An 18,985-nucleotide genomic window follows, 5' to 3' on the forward strand; every position below is an offset into this window, starting at 1 on the left:
TTTTTCAAGCTTCTTCTCTTCCCCCCCACCCCTCGTCCCAGAAAATTCACCTGTAGCCAAGGATTGCTTCAGATATGCTGAGTTAACCAATAAAATGGCAAAAACACGCCAGCATCACATACACACACCCGTCAGAGACTCCGAATTCACAAGAAAGAAACTTACTTTCCACACCAATACGCCATTTAAGAGAAGTTCAGGAGACCTTAAGAAACGTAAAGCATTTTATCTGCGATTCAACATGCCCTCAGCTTTGAACTGTTCTGATAACATCTCCTTACGTTCACTCCTGGAAGTCAAAAGGGCTACAGACTGAAAGAGAAATCCCAAGTACTCACAAATGGCCAATAAGCGCAGTCCGTTTGTTACCAGGAGAACACAAATCAGAACCACAATGAGATACGTCACACATACTAGGCTGGCTATAATGTTTTTATTTAAAGGAAAATAAAAGTGTTGGCAAGGATGTGGAAAAGTGGGAACCTTCGTGCACTGCTGCTGGAAATGTCAAATGGTGCAGCGCTGTGGAAAAGTTTGGTGCTTCTTCCAAAAGTTAAACACAACTACCGCATGCCCCAGCAACGCCACCCCTAGGTCTACTCCCAAAGTAACTGAAAGCAGGGACTCAGACATTTGTATGCCCATGTTATTCACAAGAGTCATACGGTGTAAACAGCCCGAGTGTCCATCAATGGATGGACGGAGAAATAAACTGTGATCTCTGCACACCGTGCAATATTACTCAGCCATCGAAAGGCACGAAGTGCTGGTTTATGCTGCACCACAGAGGGACCTTAAAACACGATGCTCCATGAAGTAAGAGCGACACAGAAGGACGAGTATCGTACGGTTCCACTTATACGAGGTACCCAGAATAGGCAAACTCAGAGACAGCAAGCAGACCTGTGGTTACCAGGAGCTGGGGGAAGGTGGGATGGGGAGTTTCTGTCGGTGACGATGAGGAAGTTTTGGGATACACAATGGTGACTGTTACACTGTACTTAAATTCCGCTGAACTGCACACTTACAAATGGTTAAAATGATAAATATGATTTCCTGTATATTTTACCACACAAAGAAAGATCAAACCAGCACCAGTAAATTAAATCCTTACTATGCACGTGGCATTGGGCCAAAATACGCGTGTGCTCACCACGCCCACACGGATTTGCTCTCCGTTTCACACAGAGGCGGGCAAATGGGGAGTAACAGCCTGCCTCCTGTAAGGCCGCACGGCATCTCCACCACAGCCAGTAAAAAGGCCTACTCTGAAATGCTAATCCATTTTACAGGCCCGGCCAGACCCCAGAACACACCCTCCACGAAGATCAGCTTCAGGGGACTTGCAACACATTAAAAATAGCATGCATTTTACTTTCCAGCACCCCATAAACACCAAGCTTTTCCAGGGCTATTATGCCCTCCAGGCACCTTCTCATACAGCACTGGGTACACCAGAAGGAAGCTTTTCTGATGATCAAGAATCAAGACACAGTAGCCTCAGAGGTGAAGAGAGTTTTGTATCCGACACCCTCAAAACCAAGACGTGGCCTATTTTTTTACTTGCAAGGAGAAGGCTAAGCACTTTCCCGCAGCCTTCCAGCCCGGAAGTGTTTGCTGTGGACCAATCCTTGGTGACTGTACCACGTGCAACTTTCAATGCACTCTGCATTATTTGAATTCAAGGATGAAAAGTAGAACTCTGCAACTTATCTTAACAGAAAGAGCAATCTCCTGGCGTTTTTTATTGTTTCACTAACAGAACAAAACCAGGCAGAGAGGTCCCCGAGGAAATGCTGGTCATGCTTCGTTGCTGTTTGCCATTGGTCCTTCATCTTCCAAGCACTTACTGTTTTTCCTTCTAAAGATTTCAGACATTTTGATCACAAACGCAATCCAAGTGTGAATAAATAAATGTATTATCTTTTAAGACCCTCCCCCGCCCCCCACATTCCTTTAAATAGAAAAATGTGCTAAATGTCTCTTCACAGCCTATTTGGCCATAGTTGTCCCACCTACAGTTTTAAAAACAGACTGAATTTGATCTTCTGAAATCCTTCCTTGAACCGCAGCTCATTCTGTTAAAGAAGTCCTGGGAGAGAGGTCCTACTGGTATTGTTGATAGTCCCCGAAAGGTGAGGATGGTAACTGGGCTGAAGGCAACTGGGAGGGGTCTTCAGCAAACGGAGGACCTGCAATTAAGAGGGAATTTAAACACCACCTGAACATTATGTAATTTAAAGGGACAAGTCTCTGTAAAGAGCAAATCAGTCAACTCAGAAAACAAAGTGCTACCTCAGAGCTGTAACCTGAATTTCTTTGTCGAGCTGCCCGATTCCCACGGGAGCGCCGTGTTAACGTACGGCAGCCGGCGGCCCTCCTGCTCCAGACTGAGCAGCTCTCAAACGCTACACCAGCGAAGTCAGATGGAGTAATTACAGCAAGAAACAACATGCCAGTTTTAAAGCAACTGCTGAACAAGCTGCCATATCAGGACTGGATGAACCTCTCACACCTCCTGATGTATTTTTCAGTAGCTATTTAAAATTATTTTCACAAAGTTTAAGTACCTTAGTCATGTTTCAAGAGAACTCAGTAACACAATTTATACAACTAAGTAAGGAATGGGTCCTGAAATGGGAAGACACCGCCATCCCCTAGCTTGCACAGAACTAAGTGTTGTAGTATTTGCTTTCAAAGGATGGGACGGCCTGTGACCTAAGAAAAAAATGTGGCTCTTTAAAAAGACTTTAGTGGGAATAAGCACTTCTCTTTTTTTTTAGGGAAACTGAGGCAGACTAAAAAACATCTGGAAGAGAGAAAGAGGACAGTGGTAAAGAGGGCTTTCTTTCCAGCACTTTACTCCAGTGATTTCTTTTAATATTCTAAAAATATCTGTTCATTACAGAAAGCTGGAGAAGACACTGGGTGAAAAAGATAAACCAAAAATAACCATTGTTACCGTTTCGATACAGTTTTATCTCATCTTTCTGTTTTAAGAACTCTTTCATGTAAGTTAACTGGAAAAATATGATTAACTTTTCGAAGATTTTTGCCCCCGCATAGCCTTTCAGAAACACTCTTCCTGTCTAAAATAAAAAGCACTTCTTTTAGAGAACTCCTTCTGAGGAAAGAAGCCTAAACCCAAGCAAACAAGGCTAAACCCTACAAGACAGTGTGACTGAGTTACGGTTCTATCAATTTCTGAATTTCTGCAAACATGGAACTTTTCTCACAACTTATATGAAGTCTTTCACACTAAAGTGCTAAACTAAAAAGCAAATTAAGAAAGTGGCCATCACGACAGAGTATTCAGTGAGAAATGATGATTGAAAGCAGAAGCGAGGACCGAGGGCCCAGGAGCCACCCGGGTCATCCACTGGCCACGGGGAGCAGGCCTCAGAACCGCGCCAAGACACCGAATCCCTCGCCTGGTGCCTCAGGGAAATCAAATAGAATTGGGAGCTGTGACCTGTCCCTAACTCTATGCCGAATCCTTTCCAAGCTCCAAAAATAACTTCCAACCAGTCTCACGGTTGTGCGTATTTCCTTCCCCAGACGCCAGGTCAGCTCTTCCCCGCAATGATCCTCGGTGTCCTTCTGCTCCCTTCCAATGCCAAGAAATAGTCCCATTTAGACACCTCCCGTTTTCTAAGTTACAAGGATCTGCACACACTGGCCGCGGAGCAGACATTCCCTGGCCACGTCGTGATCACCTGTGGACCACTAACCACCCACCATCTCACCTTCCCTGCACCAGCAAGAGGAGCAACGCATTACATCACCAGTGTCTCAGAAGAACTCTCCTTCCAGCCCTAAGTGACCTCCCACCCACGGGTCACCTTCTCCCGCTACTTCACTTTCTTCAAGGAAGCAGCACAACCAGCTGACCTCACTTATCTGTGAGCATGTCAGCCTGACACTCCCACTGCCCCCGGCAGCTACAGCGCTGCCCCACACACAGGCAGTAATAAGTTGGCGACTGACGGCCATCATTGCTCCACGTCTGCAGGGACCTTTCTTCCCGCACCGCTGAAATGATCGGCAATTTCTTAGAATGAACAAGTGAGCACTGATAAAACCTAAGAACTCTAAGGAAAGAGCGACAGCAAGTTGTCTAGCCAAAGCATTCTGTGACTGAGATTAAACACAATTAACTGCACCCACAGCCGTGCAGAGCCGTGGCCTATTACCAGAACCCTCACGAAGCACGGCGTATTCACATGTGATGCAGAGATGTCAAACCACCACATTTTAGCAGACGTTGGGAACCCATGTCAAACGTCTGAGCTGTGTTGTTAGGCAGAAAGACGACTCACCGTTGGGAAACTGGGCAGAGGCGAACCTTGTCAACAAGATACCAGCTCCTTCGATGAGGGCTAGCAGAATGCCACCCATCGCGGCTGACCCGACCATGGCCACCGGTCCGTCTGAGCACGTTGAGAACAGAGAGATTACTTTAACAGAAATCCAGGTTAATGTAAGATACCATAAAGCAAAGACCTGTCCATAGGGCTCCATGCTACCCCCCGTTCCCAAACACCCTTTCTCGCTGACCGAGACCGGGGTCAGCAAACTGTGGCCCGCAGGTCAAATCCAGCCCACGGCCTGCTCGTGTAAATAAAGTTGTACTGGGACAGCATGCGCGTCCATTCACGTATTGTCTAGGCTGCGCTCATGACAGCAGAGCTGAGGACAAGTGACGGAAGCCCTCACAACCCACGAGGCCCACACATTTACTACCTGGCCCTTCACAGAAGAGGGTGCTGACTCCTGGGCCCACCCACCACGCCCAGAGGAACTCTAGGTCGCTCTGTGTCCCGAAGACCAGAAGGTGGATCTAAGCTCTTCACTCACAACAGTGCTGTGTGACAGGTACAGTGACTAATTCCAGAGGCTGAGGAGAGAAACCGCCCAGTCACACAGCTGTAAGTGGCAGAACCAGAACTTGAACTGCTCTTAACCACGGTGGTTACCGGTTAGAGCCCCAGGCTCTCTCGTTCTCAACACTCCAAGTTAAGATGTCCTTTTACTCTTCCCCCCAAAACACCATATACCCTCACACTATACCAAGTTACCCAATGCTCAGTTTATCTATTACAGACGTCCCTAAACTCGGGCAGAGGCTGGTTGCAATGTGTGTGTCTATGACTGCTTACTTCTTGCTGCCAGGATGGCTCCTGTTAAGGCACCACTCGTGATGGAGTTCCAGGGATCTTCTTTCCCTCTGACTTGAACCATACTGCAGTCAATCATGGAAAACAGACCTCCCCAAACAGCAAAGCTACCTGTTTTATTTAAAAACAAAACAAATAAATTTCATTTTTTATATTTTAGTCTTTAAATGTAATAGTCAAAAACAAGCTTAAATAACAACACTCACTATATTCTTAAAACTCTCACAAACACATGCAAACAAGTTTGAATAAGCACCGAAGAGGAGTCAGAATACTTATCTTTTTAATAAAGCTTGGTTTGTATTACATCAGCAGGGAAATCAGCAATGGCCCAAAGCCTAAAAGAAATAAGCCAGGCCTAAAAGAGTTGGGCTAAACCCAGTCAAACCCCCTTTCAGAAGAGTGTGTATCTGTTTAAAAAGTGTCCTCCTTCCTGCTTTTCTTTTACTAAAGCTTCACCTTACCTCTATTTTTCTTTTCTTCAGTCAGTGCCACTGAGCACCTGCTCTGCGAAAATCACTGATGTGAACACAAAAGAAACCGGGCTATTTGGGGATGTACTACAGGCGCTAAGCCAATACACATAAAGGGCAAAAGGGTGATACAAACAGTTTGAATTATGGAACCTCGAGGGAATGGGAATTACCTTTCCTCTCTCATTTCTATTCTTTATTCCTCAAGCATGAAACTAAAAGCAACCCTAAATCAGATTACTTTGCACTTTAAACTCTTCCTAAACACAGTGACTATCCTGTAAAATAAAAAACAAACACCCACACATACACGTGTATAAGTACACACAAAACATAGAAAGGCAACACCAAGATTTTAATTGTCAGCATCTCTGGGTGACAGATGATAACAGACGACTTCACTGCTTTGTGCTTTTATTTTCCAAATCTTCTAAAATGAATACACGTGACTTACACTCTATGAAGAGTTCTTACATTAAGATTAAAGAAAGAAGAAAAACTGCACTGAGGAGCCCTTGTCAGGTTATCCTTCACCCTCTGAAACCTCACAGAAGCAGGGGTGTATTAATAAGGACAATAAACTGGGTTCTGCCAACTGTGTGAACCAGACCATCACCAGCACCCTTCCCCAGAGCTCACCCTGTGAGTTAAATCCAGCAGATACAACCAGTTAAAGTATGCATGAGGGACTTCCCTGGGGGTCCAGTGGTTAAGACTCCACGCTCCCAATGCAGGGGGCGCAGGTTTGATCCCTGGTCAGGGGACTAGATCCCGCACACATGCTGCAACTAAAGATCCCACATAATGGCAACAAAGATCCCGCGTGCCACAACTAAAAAAAAGATCCCACATGCTGCAACAAAAAAGATCCCGCATGCCGCAACTAAAGATCCCACGTGTCGCAACTAAAGATCCCACATGTAACTAAAAGAGCCCACATGCCACAACTAAAGATCCAGCATGTGGCAACAAAGATCCCGCGTGCTGCAACTAAAAAAAAGATCCCGGGCTCCCCTGGTGGCGCAGTGGCTGAGAATCTGCCTGCTAATGCAGGGGACACAGGTTCGAGCCCTGGTTTGGGAGGATCCCACATGCCGTGGAGCAACTAGGCCCATGAGCCACAACTACTGAGCCTGAGCGTCTGGAGCCTGTGCTCCGCAACAAGAGAGGCCACGATAGTGAGAGGCCCACGCACCGTGATGAAGAGTGGCCCCCGCTTGCCACAACTAGAGAAAGCCCTCACTCAGAAACGAAGACCCAACACAGCCCAAAATAAATAAATAAATTTAAAAAAATAAAATAAAAAGTAAAAAAAAGATCCCGCATGCCACAACTAAAAAGATCCTGCGTGCCATAACGAAGATCCCATGTGCCGCAACTGAGACCTGGAGGAGCCAAATAAATATGTTTTAAAAATAATAATAAACTATGCATGAGCCTCCTCATTTTCGGTCCAACACTAAATACCACATGCTACATACAGATGAAACAGTCCGTCCTAACTCAGTGGCTCTGTGCCCTGGGAGAGAGATATGTCCAGGTATATTAGAATTGTCTCACCAAATTCCTCAAACAAGGCTCTCCCACTCCCTCCCAAGGGTCTGATATCTCCCCACCCCAAGAATGACTGCCAGAGTAAGCTATGGTGGCTGATGAGAGTGGAGACTGAGTCCACACAAAAGTCTGGCCCCGTGTGGCAGCCACAGCCAGAGCAGGGCGAGGAAGTGTCCGCAGGAAGGACACTCCCAAGCATGGAGATCAGCGTGCCCATGTGGAAGGGGGGCCTGTTACGGGGTGCCCTAGCCCAAGTCAGGCAAGGAGGAAAGTATTTATGTGAAAAGAGAAAGAAGAATGAACCTGTGGGGCTGGACTGGAGTTAGAGGTATCAGTGTGAACCCATGATTCCTAATACGTATAGATATAGAGAAACATAGATATAAACTTGTGTGTGTATGTGTACATGGTTCGTATGTGTTCATATATATACAGTACATTCCTAAGAAGGCCTGGGAACAGCAATGCCCCACAGCAATGATACACTTAGTGCCCAGATTTTGGCTTCTAAGTACCATTCTCAACTAGAAGGAAGCACGGCTCCTTGGGGACGGCTGACTCCACACTCAGTCAGGGAAAGTACAAGATGAGCCTGGAACACCTTGTTCCAAAATGCAAGGAAGGGCTGGAAGCATAATGGGGACACATCAAAAGCATGTCTCATTTCCACTATGAAAATACAAGACCTTTCAGGACACAACTATGACTTTCCCACACTGCCTTTTTCCCAGGAGCTTAACTGGAAGAGCTCAGTAAATGCTCACTGAATTAAACTGGAAGTGCCATCCCAGTACTTTTAAAATTCAAGACTCCATAAAGATTCCTCAGTAGTTTCCTTAAAAAGGCTGATCCCAATTCACTCACATCACAACATACTCTTCCTCTATTTCACCCTGATTGTTTTTTAACCAAACCTTTATTCTTAGACTAGTTTCAGAGTCACAGCAAAGCTGTGAAGATGGTACAGCTCCCACGTACCCCACACCCAGTTTCCCCAGGATCTAACATCAGCACCGTGCGTTTGTCACAGCAACCCAATACTGACATATTATGAACTGACGTCCATACTTAATTCAGATTTCCTGAGTTTTTATGTCCTTCTTCTGTTCCAGGACCCCTCATAACGTTTAGTAGTCATACCTCCTTAGGCTCTTCTTGACTGTGACAGTTACCTGATTGTTTTTTTTATTCACTGAAAATGCATGTGATAGAAACAGCCTCTCAAGAAACCTGTTAAAACCTGTATGACTTCTGCATTTATCGAAGGTTCAGGGTTTGGTGTGTACTTTTTTCTTTTTTTTTTTTTTTTTTTACTACTTATCACTCTTAAACAACACGGTAACCATTAAAACAAAGGAAAATTAGTCACTGTTTACTTTCCAGGGTGTACAATTATTACAGGGAGAAAACAGGAAACAGATACACCATCATTTCAACTCTCGGAGCCTCAATTTCCTCATCTGGAAAATGGAGATAATAGTACTCACCTCCTATGTTGCTGTGAGGACTAAATAAAATAATCCTGTAAAACACCTGGAGTGCCTGGCACATGGCAGGCACTCAATAAACAACAGACATTGGCTACTATCTTCTAAAGAAAACAAATGCTATAAAAACAAAGAGAAGATTATTTCTTCTGATGCACAAAATCACTAAGCAACGACTGAAAGTGCTAAGTCCATTTCATGTGTTATACGTGGTCTCTTCAGCCTGACTGTACCTTTGCAAGCAAACATAAGCTCCGAGATTTCTTATTCTCTCTTCTCCCAGCTTCTGAATTACCAAGCTTAAAGAGTGTGATGGACAGAATCGTTCTCCACCTTTGCACTGACCTCGGCACAATGTCCAAAAGCTAAGCCTGGAGGGAGTCCCATCAGTTCCATCAACCCCTCTCACACACCCTGATCCTTCCGTTCACATCCTCTTCAGTTTCATGCTAAGCCAGAAGCTATCACTCCTGACCCTCACAAACCTAAGCTGTAGACACACTGTCTGGATAAGAGGGGAAAATCAAGTGAAACCAGGCAAAAACAAAACCCCACTGAGCTTTTGAAGGACAGATTTTCAAATGGATGCAACAATTCAAGTTAACTTGCCAAATAAATCATAAATCAAGAATTTGCATAGATACTAACTTGTGACAAGCTGTTATTTAGACCAAACTAAAATCACTAACTGGTATAATCTAAAAAAGAAGAAAAACCCCCAGAATTTCACCTTCAAAAAAACAGGGAAGGGCCTCCCTGGTGGCGCAGTGGTAGAGAGTCCGCCTGCTGATGCAGGGGACATGGGTTTGTGCCCCAGTCCGGGAAGATCCCACATGCCGCGGAGCGGCTGCGCCTGTGAGCCATGGCCGCTGAGCCTGCGCGTCCGGAGCCTGTGCTCCGCAACGGGAGAGGCCACAACAGTGAGAGGCCCGTGTACCGCCAAAAAAAAAAAACAGGGAAAAAACCATCTGAAGTACAAATGGAAGCACTCTGCTTACCTCCCAACTGTGGAGCCCTGGTTCTAACAGCTGTCAGACTCCCTCGTAGTCTGTGGTTTACTCCCTATAAGAAAACAAAAGGAAGCAACCAAAAATACATTAGGAGCATAACACATTTCCAATCCACTGATGGGGCCCAAGTGACATTAGCAAACGGGTCTCAAGCAACGATGATATGAGACCATCCACCCACTTACCACCGGAGAATTGCGAAAACCTTTGATGGCTTGAAAGATCCCACCACCTATGGTTCCCATCGTAAAGGCCCCACCACAGTCGTCCACAATGCGCCAGGGGCTAAGAACAGGAAAGAGGAAAAAAAAAATGAGCGTATTTCTCATTTATAAACCATAAAACCCTCTTTGTTAATAAGGGATATACAACAGATTCCAGGGCAGGGCTCACTGCAACCAGTAACATCTGGCCCATAAAATACAGACCAAGATTAAGGATTCTAAATAGATCCACATCTATTCAGCCCAAGTCTTCTAAGCTACGGGGAATGGAACTGGCTTCAACTCCCTACTGCTCACAGCACTTTATTCATTCGCTCAACTACTAGTGCATCTATTCTAAGGCACCGTGAAAAGCAAATAAACAAGCATTAGGAAATTACACTATAATCAACGGTGACCCAGTTGCCTGGGGATCAAGGAAAGCTCTCCAGCTGTAGCGAAATTTAAAGCTGAGACCCAAAGAATAAAATTTCAGCAGGCGCAGAAGAAGACACATTATTTAAATTTTTAAAAAATTATTTATTTATGGCTGTGTTGGGTCTTCGTTTCTGTACGAGGGCTTTCTCTAGTTGTGGCAAGCGGGGGCCACTCTTCATCGCGGTGAGCGGGCCTCTCACTATTGCGGCCTCTCTTGTTGCGGAGCACAGGCTCCAGACGCGCAGGCTCAGTAGTTGTGGCTCACGGGCCTAGCTGCTCCGTGGCATGTGGGATCTTCCCAGACCAGGGCTCAAACCTGTGTCCCCTGCATTGGCAGGCGGATTCTCAACCACTGCGCCACCAGGGAAGCTCACATTATTTAAATTTTAAAACTTCTTTTTGGGTTTACTGAGTCCAAGTTAGCATTTGGAACTTAACTTTGCATCAGATCCACTTAACACATTAGTAACCTCTAACATCTGATAATTAGAGGTTAAATGTGTAAACCCGGCTTCCAAATGCAGCACCCCAACTCATGCTGCACAATGACATGAGTAATCTGATCAGTAGAACAGAACCACTATTCTAGGAATCTGGCTTATTAAAAAGTCTGTGAATGGGAATTCCCTGGCAGTCCAGTGGTTAGGGCTCGGCACTTTCACTTGTGGTGGCCCGGGTTCGATCCTTGGTTGGGGAACTAAGATCCCACAAGCTGCATGCTGCAGCCAAAAAAAAAAAAAAAAAAGTAAAAAGGAAAGACAAAGGAGAGTCACTAACTCTAAATGATCGAACCTAAATGATCCTATAATCAGTTAGAATGAAAATGAGTATTTAAAAAATCAGTGAAGAATAGCAGGATTCAGAAGTATTCCAAGAGAGGACGTCCAAAACAACGGCAAGATGGAAACAGTTCCTGAACTAAGTCTGGCTAAATCAAGGTTCCTGCAGGGAAGCGACGGATACACAAAAGGAAGGTTGAAGCCAGACTCTAAATGTAAATGCCAGACGAATACAGGGCAACAGGGAACCAATAACTAACCACAAGATTAAAGTTATCATTTATTAAGTATCAACTATGTTTTAGGTGCCTTAGAGTGCAAATAACCTGATTTCAAGGAAGCTACCTTACTTTCTTATAGACTCCCTCATCTTTTAACTTTGCAGAAGAGTATTCCTGTCTCCTCTCCATTTTACAGATGAACAGAGGCTCAGATTAAGTACCTTGCCCAAGGTCATATAGGTAATAACTGGTAGACCCAATTTAAATACAAAATCTAGTACGCCAAAGGCCCCAAATTCCTTCCACTACATCCTACAGACGAGGGCTTCTGAAAACAAAACACATGATTAAAAAGTATTTAGGACGATTAAGTACCTATGATGTATTAAAAAGGACTGAACAGAAGGAAGGCAATTAGGAAACTACTGTAAAAGGCATTAAGGATGCCAGGTAAGATCCTGACAACAGGAAATGAAAGGTGGCAGGTGTGAAAGAATTCAGGCTGCCTATGGCGTTGGGGCAGGTGCAGAGGAAGGAGAAAGATGCTTATAGTTGGAGCTCGGATGACTTCACGAAACAGGCTAGTCCAGAAGATCAAAGCAGTTTTGAGTATAAAACCAACCAGACAACTGACTGTACTGCTTCAGGACATATGAGAAAGCAAAGGGGCCACCTAATTTAGTAGTAGATGAAAATTTATGATTCCCATAACATCCTTAACCCAAGAAAGTCAAGTATTTTCCCCTCATGCCAACCTGTTTCACGATATCATACCCAAGAGCAGGTGACAAGAGCATGCTGAGTCCTGCACACCTGAGCACAACCCAGGAAGGGGGACCACTACCTTTGGAGAAGGTAAATTTAAAGAGGTGGGAGGCGCTGAAACATACACTCTGTATCTTATTTCAGGGAAGAAAAAAAGCACAAAGCAGGCAACATGGCTAATGCTGGCAAGGTCAGAATGTAAAGCCCTGGGCCCTTTCACACAGCTGGAGAACACCTTGGTTCTTGCTCTTACAAAAAAAAAAAAACCACAGGTGATTAACCCAAAAATCAAGATGTGATTTTTCACTCATGACCTCCGAAGCCTTAAACTGTGTGCGTGCCTGACTCCTCTGTGCTTTCATTCCTGGGACCGACCAAGCGCGGGGCACAGACCACCCCACCTCGCTAAATGCCGAATGAACGGACCCCCGTCGCCGGCTTTTCGAGAACACACGCTACTCTCCTCGTTTTCCCGACCGCGCCGGCCCTCCCCCACGGGGAAACCCCATCCCGGACCGCGGCCGCCGCGCCCACGCGGACCCTCCCCGGGCACCGCCCCCTCCCCACGCAGGCCGAGCAGCCCGAGCGCAAGGACGAGCCCAAGGTCGCCGGCGGGCAGAGGGGCTGCTCCCGACCCGCGGGCCGGGCAGGGTCCGGGGCCACACAGCCGAGCCGGGGCGCCCTCGAGTTGCCGCAAGGTCACCCGGCGTGGCCCCGCGGCCCCGCTGACTAGCCGGCTGTTCACGCCAGGGTGCCCAAAGCCCCCGGCGCCGCCGAGCCCGCGGCTGAGAGCGGCTGAGAGCGGCCTCGCTCCGGGGGCCGGGCAGTGGCAGAGGGGCTGGCGGCGGGCAGCGGGCAGGCTCACCAAGGCTCGCGCGCGTACTCCTCCATCTTGACTCCGCCGCTCCGCGATGCCGGGCGAGCGGGGCGGGGCCTGGCCCGGCGGCGGAAGTGATCCCAGGCGGAGGGCGTTAGAGTGTGCGGGGATTGGCTCGCCGCCTCCTCCCGCAGCCAATGGGAGCCGGGAATAGGGCTGCGGGGCGGAAGGCGGGGCTCCGGGCGGAAGGCAAGCCTCCCGGCGGGGGCGGGACGCCCGGGGCGCCCAGGTGCGGTGAGGTACTCGTCACTGAAGCCGCGGGGCAGGCCGAAGACAAAACTGGTATTGCTGCGCTAGGGTTACCAGAACTCCCGAACACGCTTCTTTGTTCTAGTACCTGGCTGTCAAGTGTGGATTAAATGCTGCCTACTTCGTCAGAGTTGGTGAAGCCCCACCGACTACCTGGAGCTCCTTTAGGGCGGGCAGTGCCCGAGTCCTTTAGAGTCTCGGGGCCGGACTGTAGTGGATGTTCCATAAATGTTTGTGAACATCTGGAGCGCCGTGTCCCGTGGGGGCCCTCGACGTGAGGGACAGCGACAACGAAGCCTCTTTCAGACCTCACTCCAAATGATCACCGGGAGACGTGAGGGGTGTTTAGCTCAGAGAAGAGGTAGCAAAAGGCTGGGGACCCCGGGCCCTTTGAGCTTGCAGCCAGCAAAACCTGTCATGTGACAGCTGCTACGGGACCCCTTCCCCACCCTGCACTTTTGAGGTTGACTTTAAAACTTGTATATATTTTTTTCCTGGGAAAGTGAGTGTAATAAATAATAGGAAACTGCAAGGAAGAGTGACGTTCTCTCCAAAATCTTGGAAATAAGGTGAGCAAATAAACTGAATCCTCCGTAGAACCAAATGAAGACTGTCAGTAAAATGTGTCTCATACTGAAAAGAACAGTTCCAACCAGTCCCGTGGTTTGGATGCCTAAGTCCAAAAGGGCTTATTTGGAATGTGACTGTGATTAAGAACGCTTCAATCTAATTAATTGACAGCCTGAAGAGAATGTGGGAGACGGGCAACCAGGGACCTGGAAAGAGTCACCAGGCAGCAAGGGTCCTAGTGGGCATAAGTATTTCAGTAACTAGAGATATGCGTTCTCATGAGGTTCTGGTCTCACCAGGACCCAGAGGAACTATCCCTTAGCTCCTATTCCATATTCATTATGCAGTCTTCTGATTGTTATTTGGTTTCTGAATGGCTTTTCCTTTAAGAGAGAATGCTCATAACTATTCCTGTCCACTCGGTGTTTATATTGGTTTATGCATTCACCTCTTGTGAGGTTGGTTCCCTTGAATCAAATCAGTCACCAGGAGCGGTGATCATACCAAGTTGCTGAGTTTGCAAAGCTGAGGGCCAGACTCTAGGCTGTGGTTACCCGGCTCACTTCATCCCAACAGTCCCTCTCCTGGAGCAGCCTACATTTCTAGAGGGCACTGTTCACGTGGCCAGCAAGCATTCTTGGACTTCTCACCTTCTGTTTTCTGTAACTGCAGCAGATAACAGGGTGGAGCAGACAGTTGGGTCTGGGCAAGGCCTAGGACTTGGCCTTTGGCTAGAGAAGGAAGCTGCCCCCATGCCCCCCACACCCCCGGAAAATATCCCCATCCATCTTGGAAGAAAAGAGCGTAGTGAGTCTTCGAGAAGTCTGCAGAGCTGGACGGTCAGTGACATGAAGGAATGACATCAAGACCAACAGAGGAAAGGAGTGGGGTCCTTGAGGGACCTGGCCTGAAGGGGAGGGGAGTCTGAGATGGTGACCCAACACCCCTGGGCACGTTTGGTGACAGTCGGTGTGCTGGGCCCAGTTGTGAGGCTGCGCTGGAACCCTGCGCCCCAGGTCCTCTGGGTGTTGCTTTGGGGAAAGCAGCTCCCTGTGTGAACTGAAAGAGCTGCAACCTGGGGCCCGTTTTGCTATGAGATTCCCCCAACCGAACAAAGTGAAGGAAGGAAGCTCCTCCCTCAGAAACCACGCGGAGCGACGTGAGGTGGCGGATCCAGCGGTGACTCTGATGCCTTTGCCCACCCCGTCCGTCCCTCACCCCACAATGAGCTTCCATTCGTCTTCTGCTCTTGGACAAGTAGAACCTGTCTTTTTTCTTGGGGAAGGACCACTTTCAGAGGCTAGGGTTGGGGACAGGGCCATTTGATAGATATTAAGGGTGCAAAGGCTGTGCTGACCCGAGGAAGGAACAAGAGGGATTGGTAATCCCAAATCAACTGTAAGACCCTCCCCTGTGCTCAGAGCTGCCTTAGTGTAAGGACCGGGATGGAGAGAATACTAAAAATATCCAAGTGGTTCCTACCCTCGGGGTCTTCAAAAGTACTTGGAGAGAAAGAATAAGCACTTGAGAGATAGCTATTGGGTCAAAATTATAAAATGCCAGCATGTGACAGAGAACGTGCTAAATGCTAGAGGCATTCGGAGAGGAGAGAGCCCTGGGGGCTGGCGTGTGCTGGCAAAAGGGTCCTGGGGGAATGGCAGTCAAGCTGGAGCCTGAAGATTGGGAGGATTCTGCTGGGTGAGGGGGGTCGGAGGGAGAGGGGATGCCAGCGACAAGGCACAGGAGCAGGAAGGACTCAGCAGTTGTCACCAGGTGGGCTGCTGGGAGGGTAGGAAACACGAGAAGCCGGAGAATGAGGCTTTCTCAGGGGATAAAGTTCCCGGCCATGGAGGTGGGGAATTTGAGCCAGAGGGAGGGTCTGCTGTGTGTTGGGAGACAGTCCTCCACAGGCCTCTCCCATTTCTACACATCCGAGCATCAGAAGCTCACCTCTGTCCGAGAGCGTTGCTGTAAGCAGGTCGCCTGGGACAGCTCCAGACGTGACTTCCTCTGGAGCAGGTGTATTTATGCTACAGGATAGTGAAGGGTCAGCTCTCTCCCTCCCCTCCCTGGAGCTGACTGTCTACCTTCCAGGTAATAATGATGTATTAAAGTTTTATCTACTTTATTCAAGTAGCTGAGGGAGTTCCTTCCAGAAGGATGCTGTCTTTTCGGTAGACAGTGAGCTCACCGGGAGAAGAACAGGCTGGAAGCAGCTTGGGTGAGGGGCGCGAGGGAGGAACCCTTCTCTCCACCCAGACCCCACCCTCGGAGAGGGGTGGACGTTTTCAGAACCCGCCTGCCACTTAGGGGGTCCTGGCCCCCAGTGGGTTGGGCTCCACTGAGCCAGAGGTTTGGGGACCTCAAGAGCTCCACACAGCAGGAGGTCACAGGCCATGTATGTGGCTCCAGACCCCCAGCCCCACCTGGCCCGTCAGATTGCCATGGACAAGTGGGGCTGGCTCCACAGCCAGCTCTGGGTCTGGGGTTGCAGTCTGTAACTGGGGCCTGTTTGGGGTTTTAGCCGGGTGGGGGCGCCGTGGTGGGGGGAGGAGGCAGTCTCTTGTCTCTCTTCTGCCCTCTTTCCTCCCCCTGCCCTCCTTGCAGGAAGACATGTGTCCGGCCTGTGGTCTGTTTCCGAGCTCTCCTCTGGCCACTTCTGCCCATCCCAGGCGCGCGGGGCCAGGCCGGCGGCTTGCTTCAGAGACAAAGTCTGCTACCCCAGAGAAACTTCCAGGCTCCCTGAAAAGGAGAAAGCCGGTGTGGTCATATACTGAGCGTGAACAGACTGAGTGCTTACAGCGTCTGACGCTCTGCCGCACGCTTTGTGCGCATCACCTTGTTTGATATGTTTAATACCTTCACAACCCTGTGCAGTATGTTTTTTTCTCAAGGTACTTTTAAGATTCTCGTTTTCCATTTCCTGCAGCTCAGAGAGGTTAAATAACTTACACAAAGTCACACATCTCAGATTTGAGCCCACGTCATTCGACTCCTGAGCCCGTGGCCTAATCTGCTACACTATACTGCCACCCTGTATTCCTGAAAATGTGACTTTCCTGGGGTCACTCGGCCCAGCTGAGAGCCACCCTAAGCATTAGTTAATTGCTTCTGGTCTCTGTCTCCTGACATGTACACAGGTTTTGGCCAGAGTTTGGGGTCCCTTTCCCTTCCTCCGTCTGGCACAGCAGTACTGGGTTTTCTCTGGGGACTAGGCCATCCCATAATCCCGATACTCAAGATGAATTTGTTTTGGGTGGATGGAAGTGGATTCTGAGCTTGGATAACCATTGCCCCTGGAGAGTGCGTGGGGCGGTGGCCCCTCGCCGCAGGGGCCCAAGTCCTCCAGCCCCACAGGTGATGCCTTTTGGCTTTCAGGGTCTGTGGGCCGGCGCCCGGAGCCCGGGTTCTAGGAGCAAGAGGCTTTGGACCGAGTCACACCAGGAGAGCCAGCTGTTTGGCATTGTGGGACCGAAGCAGAGAACATGCTGGGCTTCTGTGCAGAAACCTTTGGTTAGGAGGCCGGGAGTCCTGCCTGGAAGTGTGGAAGCTCTGGCTTTGTTTTCTGAGTTTAGAACCAGCGGGGAGGAGAGGGCTGCTGAAACCAGGTGGCCCGGGGCTGAGTGACTTGGCTTTGGGAGGAGAAGGGAGAGTTGCGGGGGGCAGGAAAGAGCCGCTTTCAGCTGGCGAGGTCGAGAGGTTGGCTGGGGTGGCCCCAGAGATCATGCCTCTTCTGGGGGGAGACGGTTCTGTCCACACGCCCTGGAGCCCCAGGCCAGCCCGAGGCCTCGGCGTGCCCACTGGCGTGTCTCCCTCGTGCTCTAGGCAGTTGCTTCCTGCTCTCCTGGTTCACCTTGCCTTCTAGTACATGGAGTTTTCTACCTCAATAGAGGACACATTTAAAAGAGAACGACCACACTAATTATTCTTGCGTCTCTCTCCCTATAGCGCCTGGCCGGGTGGGAAGTAAACATAGCACCCTTGAATGAATGAATGAGTGAATGATGAGAACGAGGTGAGGAGAGGAGTGTGCATACACACGCGTGTGCGCGCCTGCGTGCGTGCGTGTGTGGAAGGTGGTTTCTGCTGAAGGACGGAGAGACAAAGATGAACGAGGAGGTGGGGTGTGGAGAACAAAGCCTGGGCCAGGAGAGAAAGTGAGGGCTTACGACGCCTACAGACAGGGATCGTGTGCCCGCTGCCCGTCAGGCGTATCAGCCGCGTGGCTCACGTGTAACGCTCACAGCCATTCTCTGAGCCTGGCACCAGCGCTGTCCTTATTTTATAGGTGATGAAGCTGGCTCTCAGAGAAGGAGGTGGCTGGGCCAGAACCCCACGTCGGCTGAGCAGGGAGCCCAGAACCTAAGCCTGTCGGCCGCCCAGGGAGCCCGAGCTTGAGCCGTGAAGCCAGCCTCCCTGTTGTGCTCCCCGCGGCCCCTGCACTTCTCGTTTGAGGCATTTTGTATGCTCTTTTTTTTTTTTTCATAAACTGTTTGAAATTACTTGTTTATTAACTGTCTTCACTGATAGACTGTAAGCTCCAGGAAGGCAGGGACCACATGGATTTTCTATCCTTAGTTTCATCCCTTGCTCTTGGCCCGGTGCCTGCCACGTGGTCTGTGCTCATCAGTATATGCTCACGACTCGCCCACAGACGCCCCGCCTCTGAAAAGAAACAACCCCAGGAGCCCCCCAAGCCCCTCCTCCCCCTTCCCCGCGGCCCGCCTGCTCGCCTCTGCCCTCCAGTCCCACCAGCCAGCCCCAGCTCCTCCCGGCCTTATCCTGAAGCGGGACCAGCCGGTCGTCAACGCCAGGGCCAAGTTTTTCTCCCAGACCATCCCTGGCGTCAGCAAGTGCCAATGGGTGACTCTCTCTGGCTTAGGGTGGACCGACGCCAGGAAAGATCGAAGCCGCTACGCAGTGGGTTACAGCAGAGCTTCTGGAGGGATTTTGTGGCAGGAGATTGAATGTCCCTGCGCCTTGTACAGGGCAGCAAGAGAGATGAGCAGTGAAAGCCCTTTCACGAAACCTGCCAGACCCATTGCAATAGGGTCTCTCGCGACAGCCCAGAGTTATATTTCCCTGGATTTGCACATGGTGGGGTCCTGCTGCCCCTCCTGATGCCCCCACGGGAGGTGCCCCGGCAGAGGAAGGAGCCGACGGGACGGAGGGAGGTGGGAAC

The 18,985-nt window shown here is 49.2% G+C and overlaps 1 protein-coding gene and 1 long non-coding RNA gene across 3 annotated transcripts; one reads left to right on the plus strand and one right to left on the minus strand.

The window, feature by feature from the left end:
- Positions 1-206: 206 nt before the first annotated feature.
- On the minus strand, positions 207-13,044 carry TIMM17A (translocase of inner mitochondrial membrane 17A). Of its 2 annotated transcripts, none has more exons than XM_081218769.1 (6): positions 12,973-13,044; positions 9,887-9,986; positions 9,690-9,753; positions 5,160-5,288; positions 4,320-4,430; positions 207-2,192 (listed from the first exon to the last, which is right to left on the minus strand). In XM_081218769.1, the coding sequence occupies exons 1-6, from the start codon at positions 12,996-12,998 to the stop codon at positions 2,107-2,109; spliced, it is 516 nt and encodes a 171-aa protein (XP_081074895.1). In that variant the 5' UTR covers positions 12,999-13,044; the 3' UTR covers positions 207-2,106. The 2 variants fall into 2 exon arrangements, with proteins under 2 accessions (XP_081074895.1, XP_081074894.1); XM_081218768.1 differs by having other exon boundaries at positions 4,320-4,457.
- A 155-nt stretch (positions 13,045-13,199) lies between these two features.
- LOC308612384 lies at positions 13,200-18,267 on the plus strand. Its single transcript, XR_014015104.1, has 4 exons — positions 13,200-15,897; positions 16,411-16,697; positions 17,182-17,316; positions 18,092-18,267. It is a non-coding gene; the product is annotated as an uncharacterized lncRNA (long non-coding RNA).
- Positions 18,268-18,985: the final 718 nt, after the last annotated feature.

Source organism: Mesoplodon bidens (assembly GCF_964165515.1).
Source record: "Mesoplodon bidens genome assembly, chromosome: 2".
In the NCBI taxonomy this organism is placed as follows: Eukaryota; Metazoa; Chordata; class Mammalia; order Artiodactyla; family Ziphiidae; genus Mesoplodon; species Mesoplodon bidens.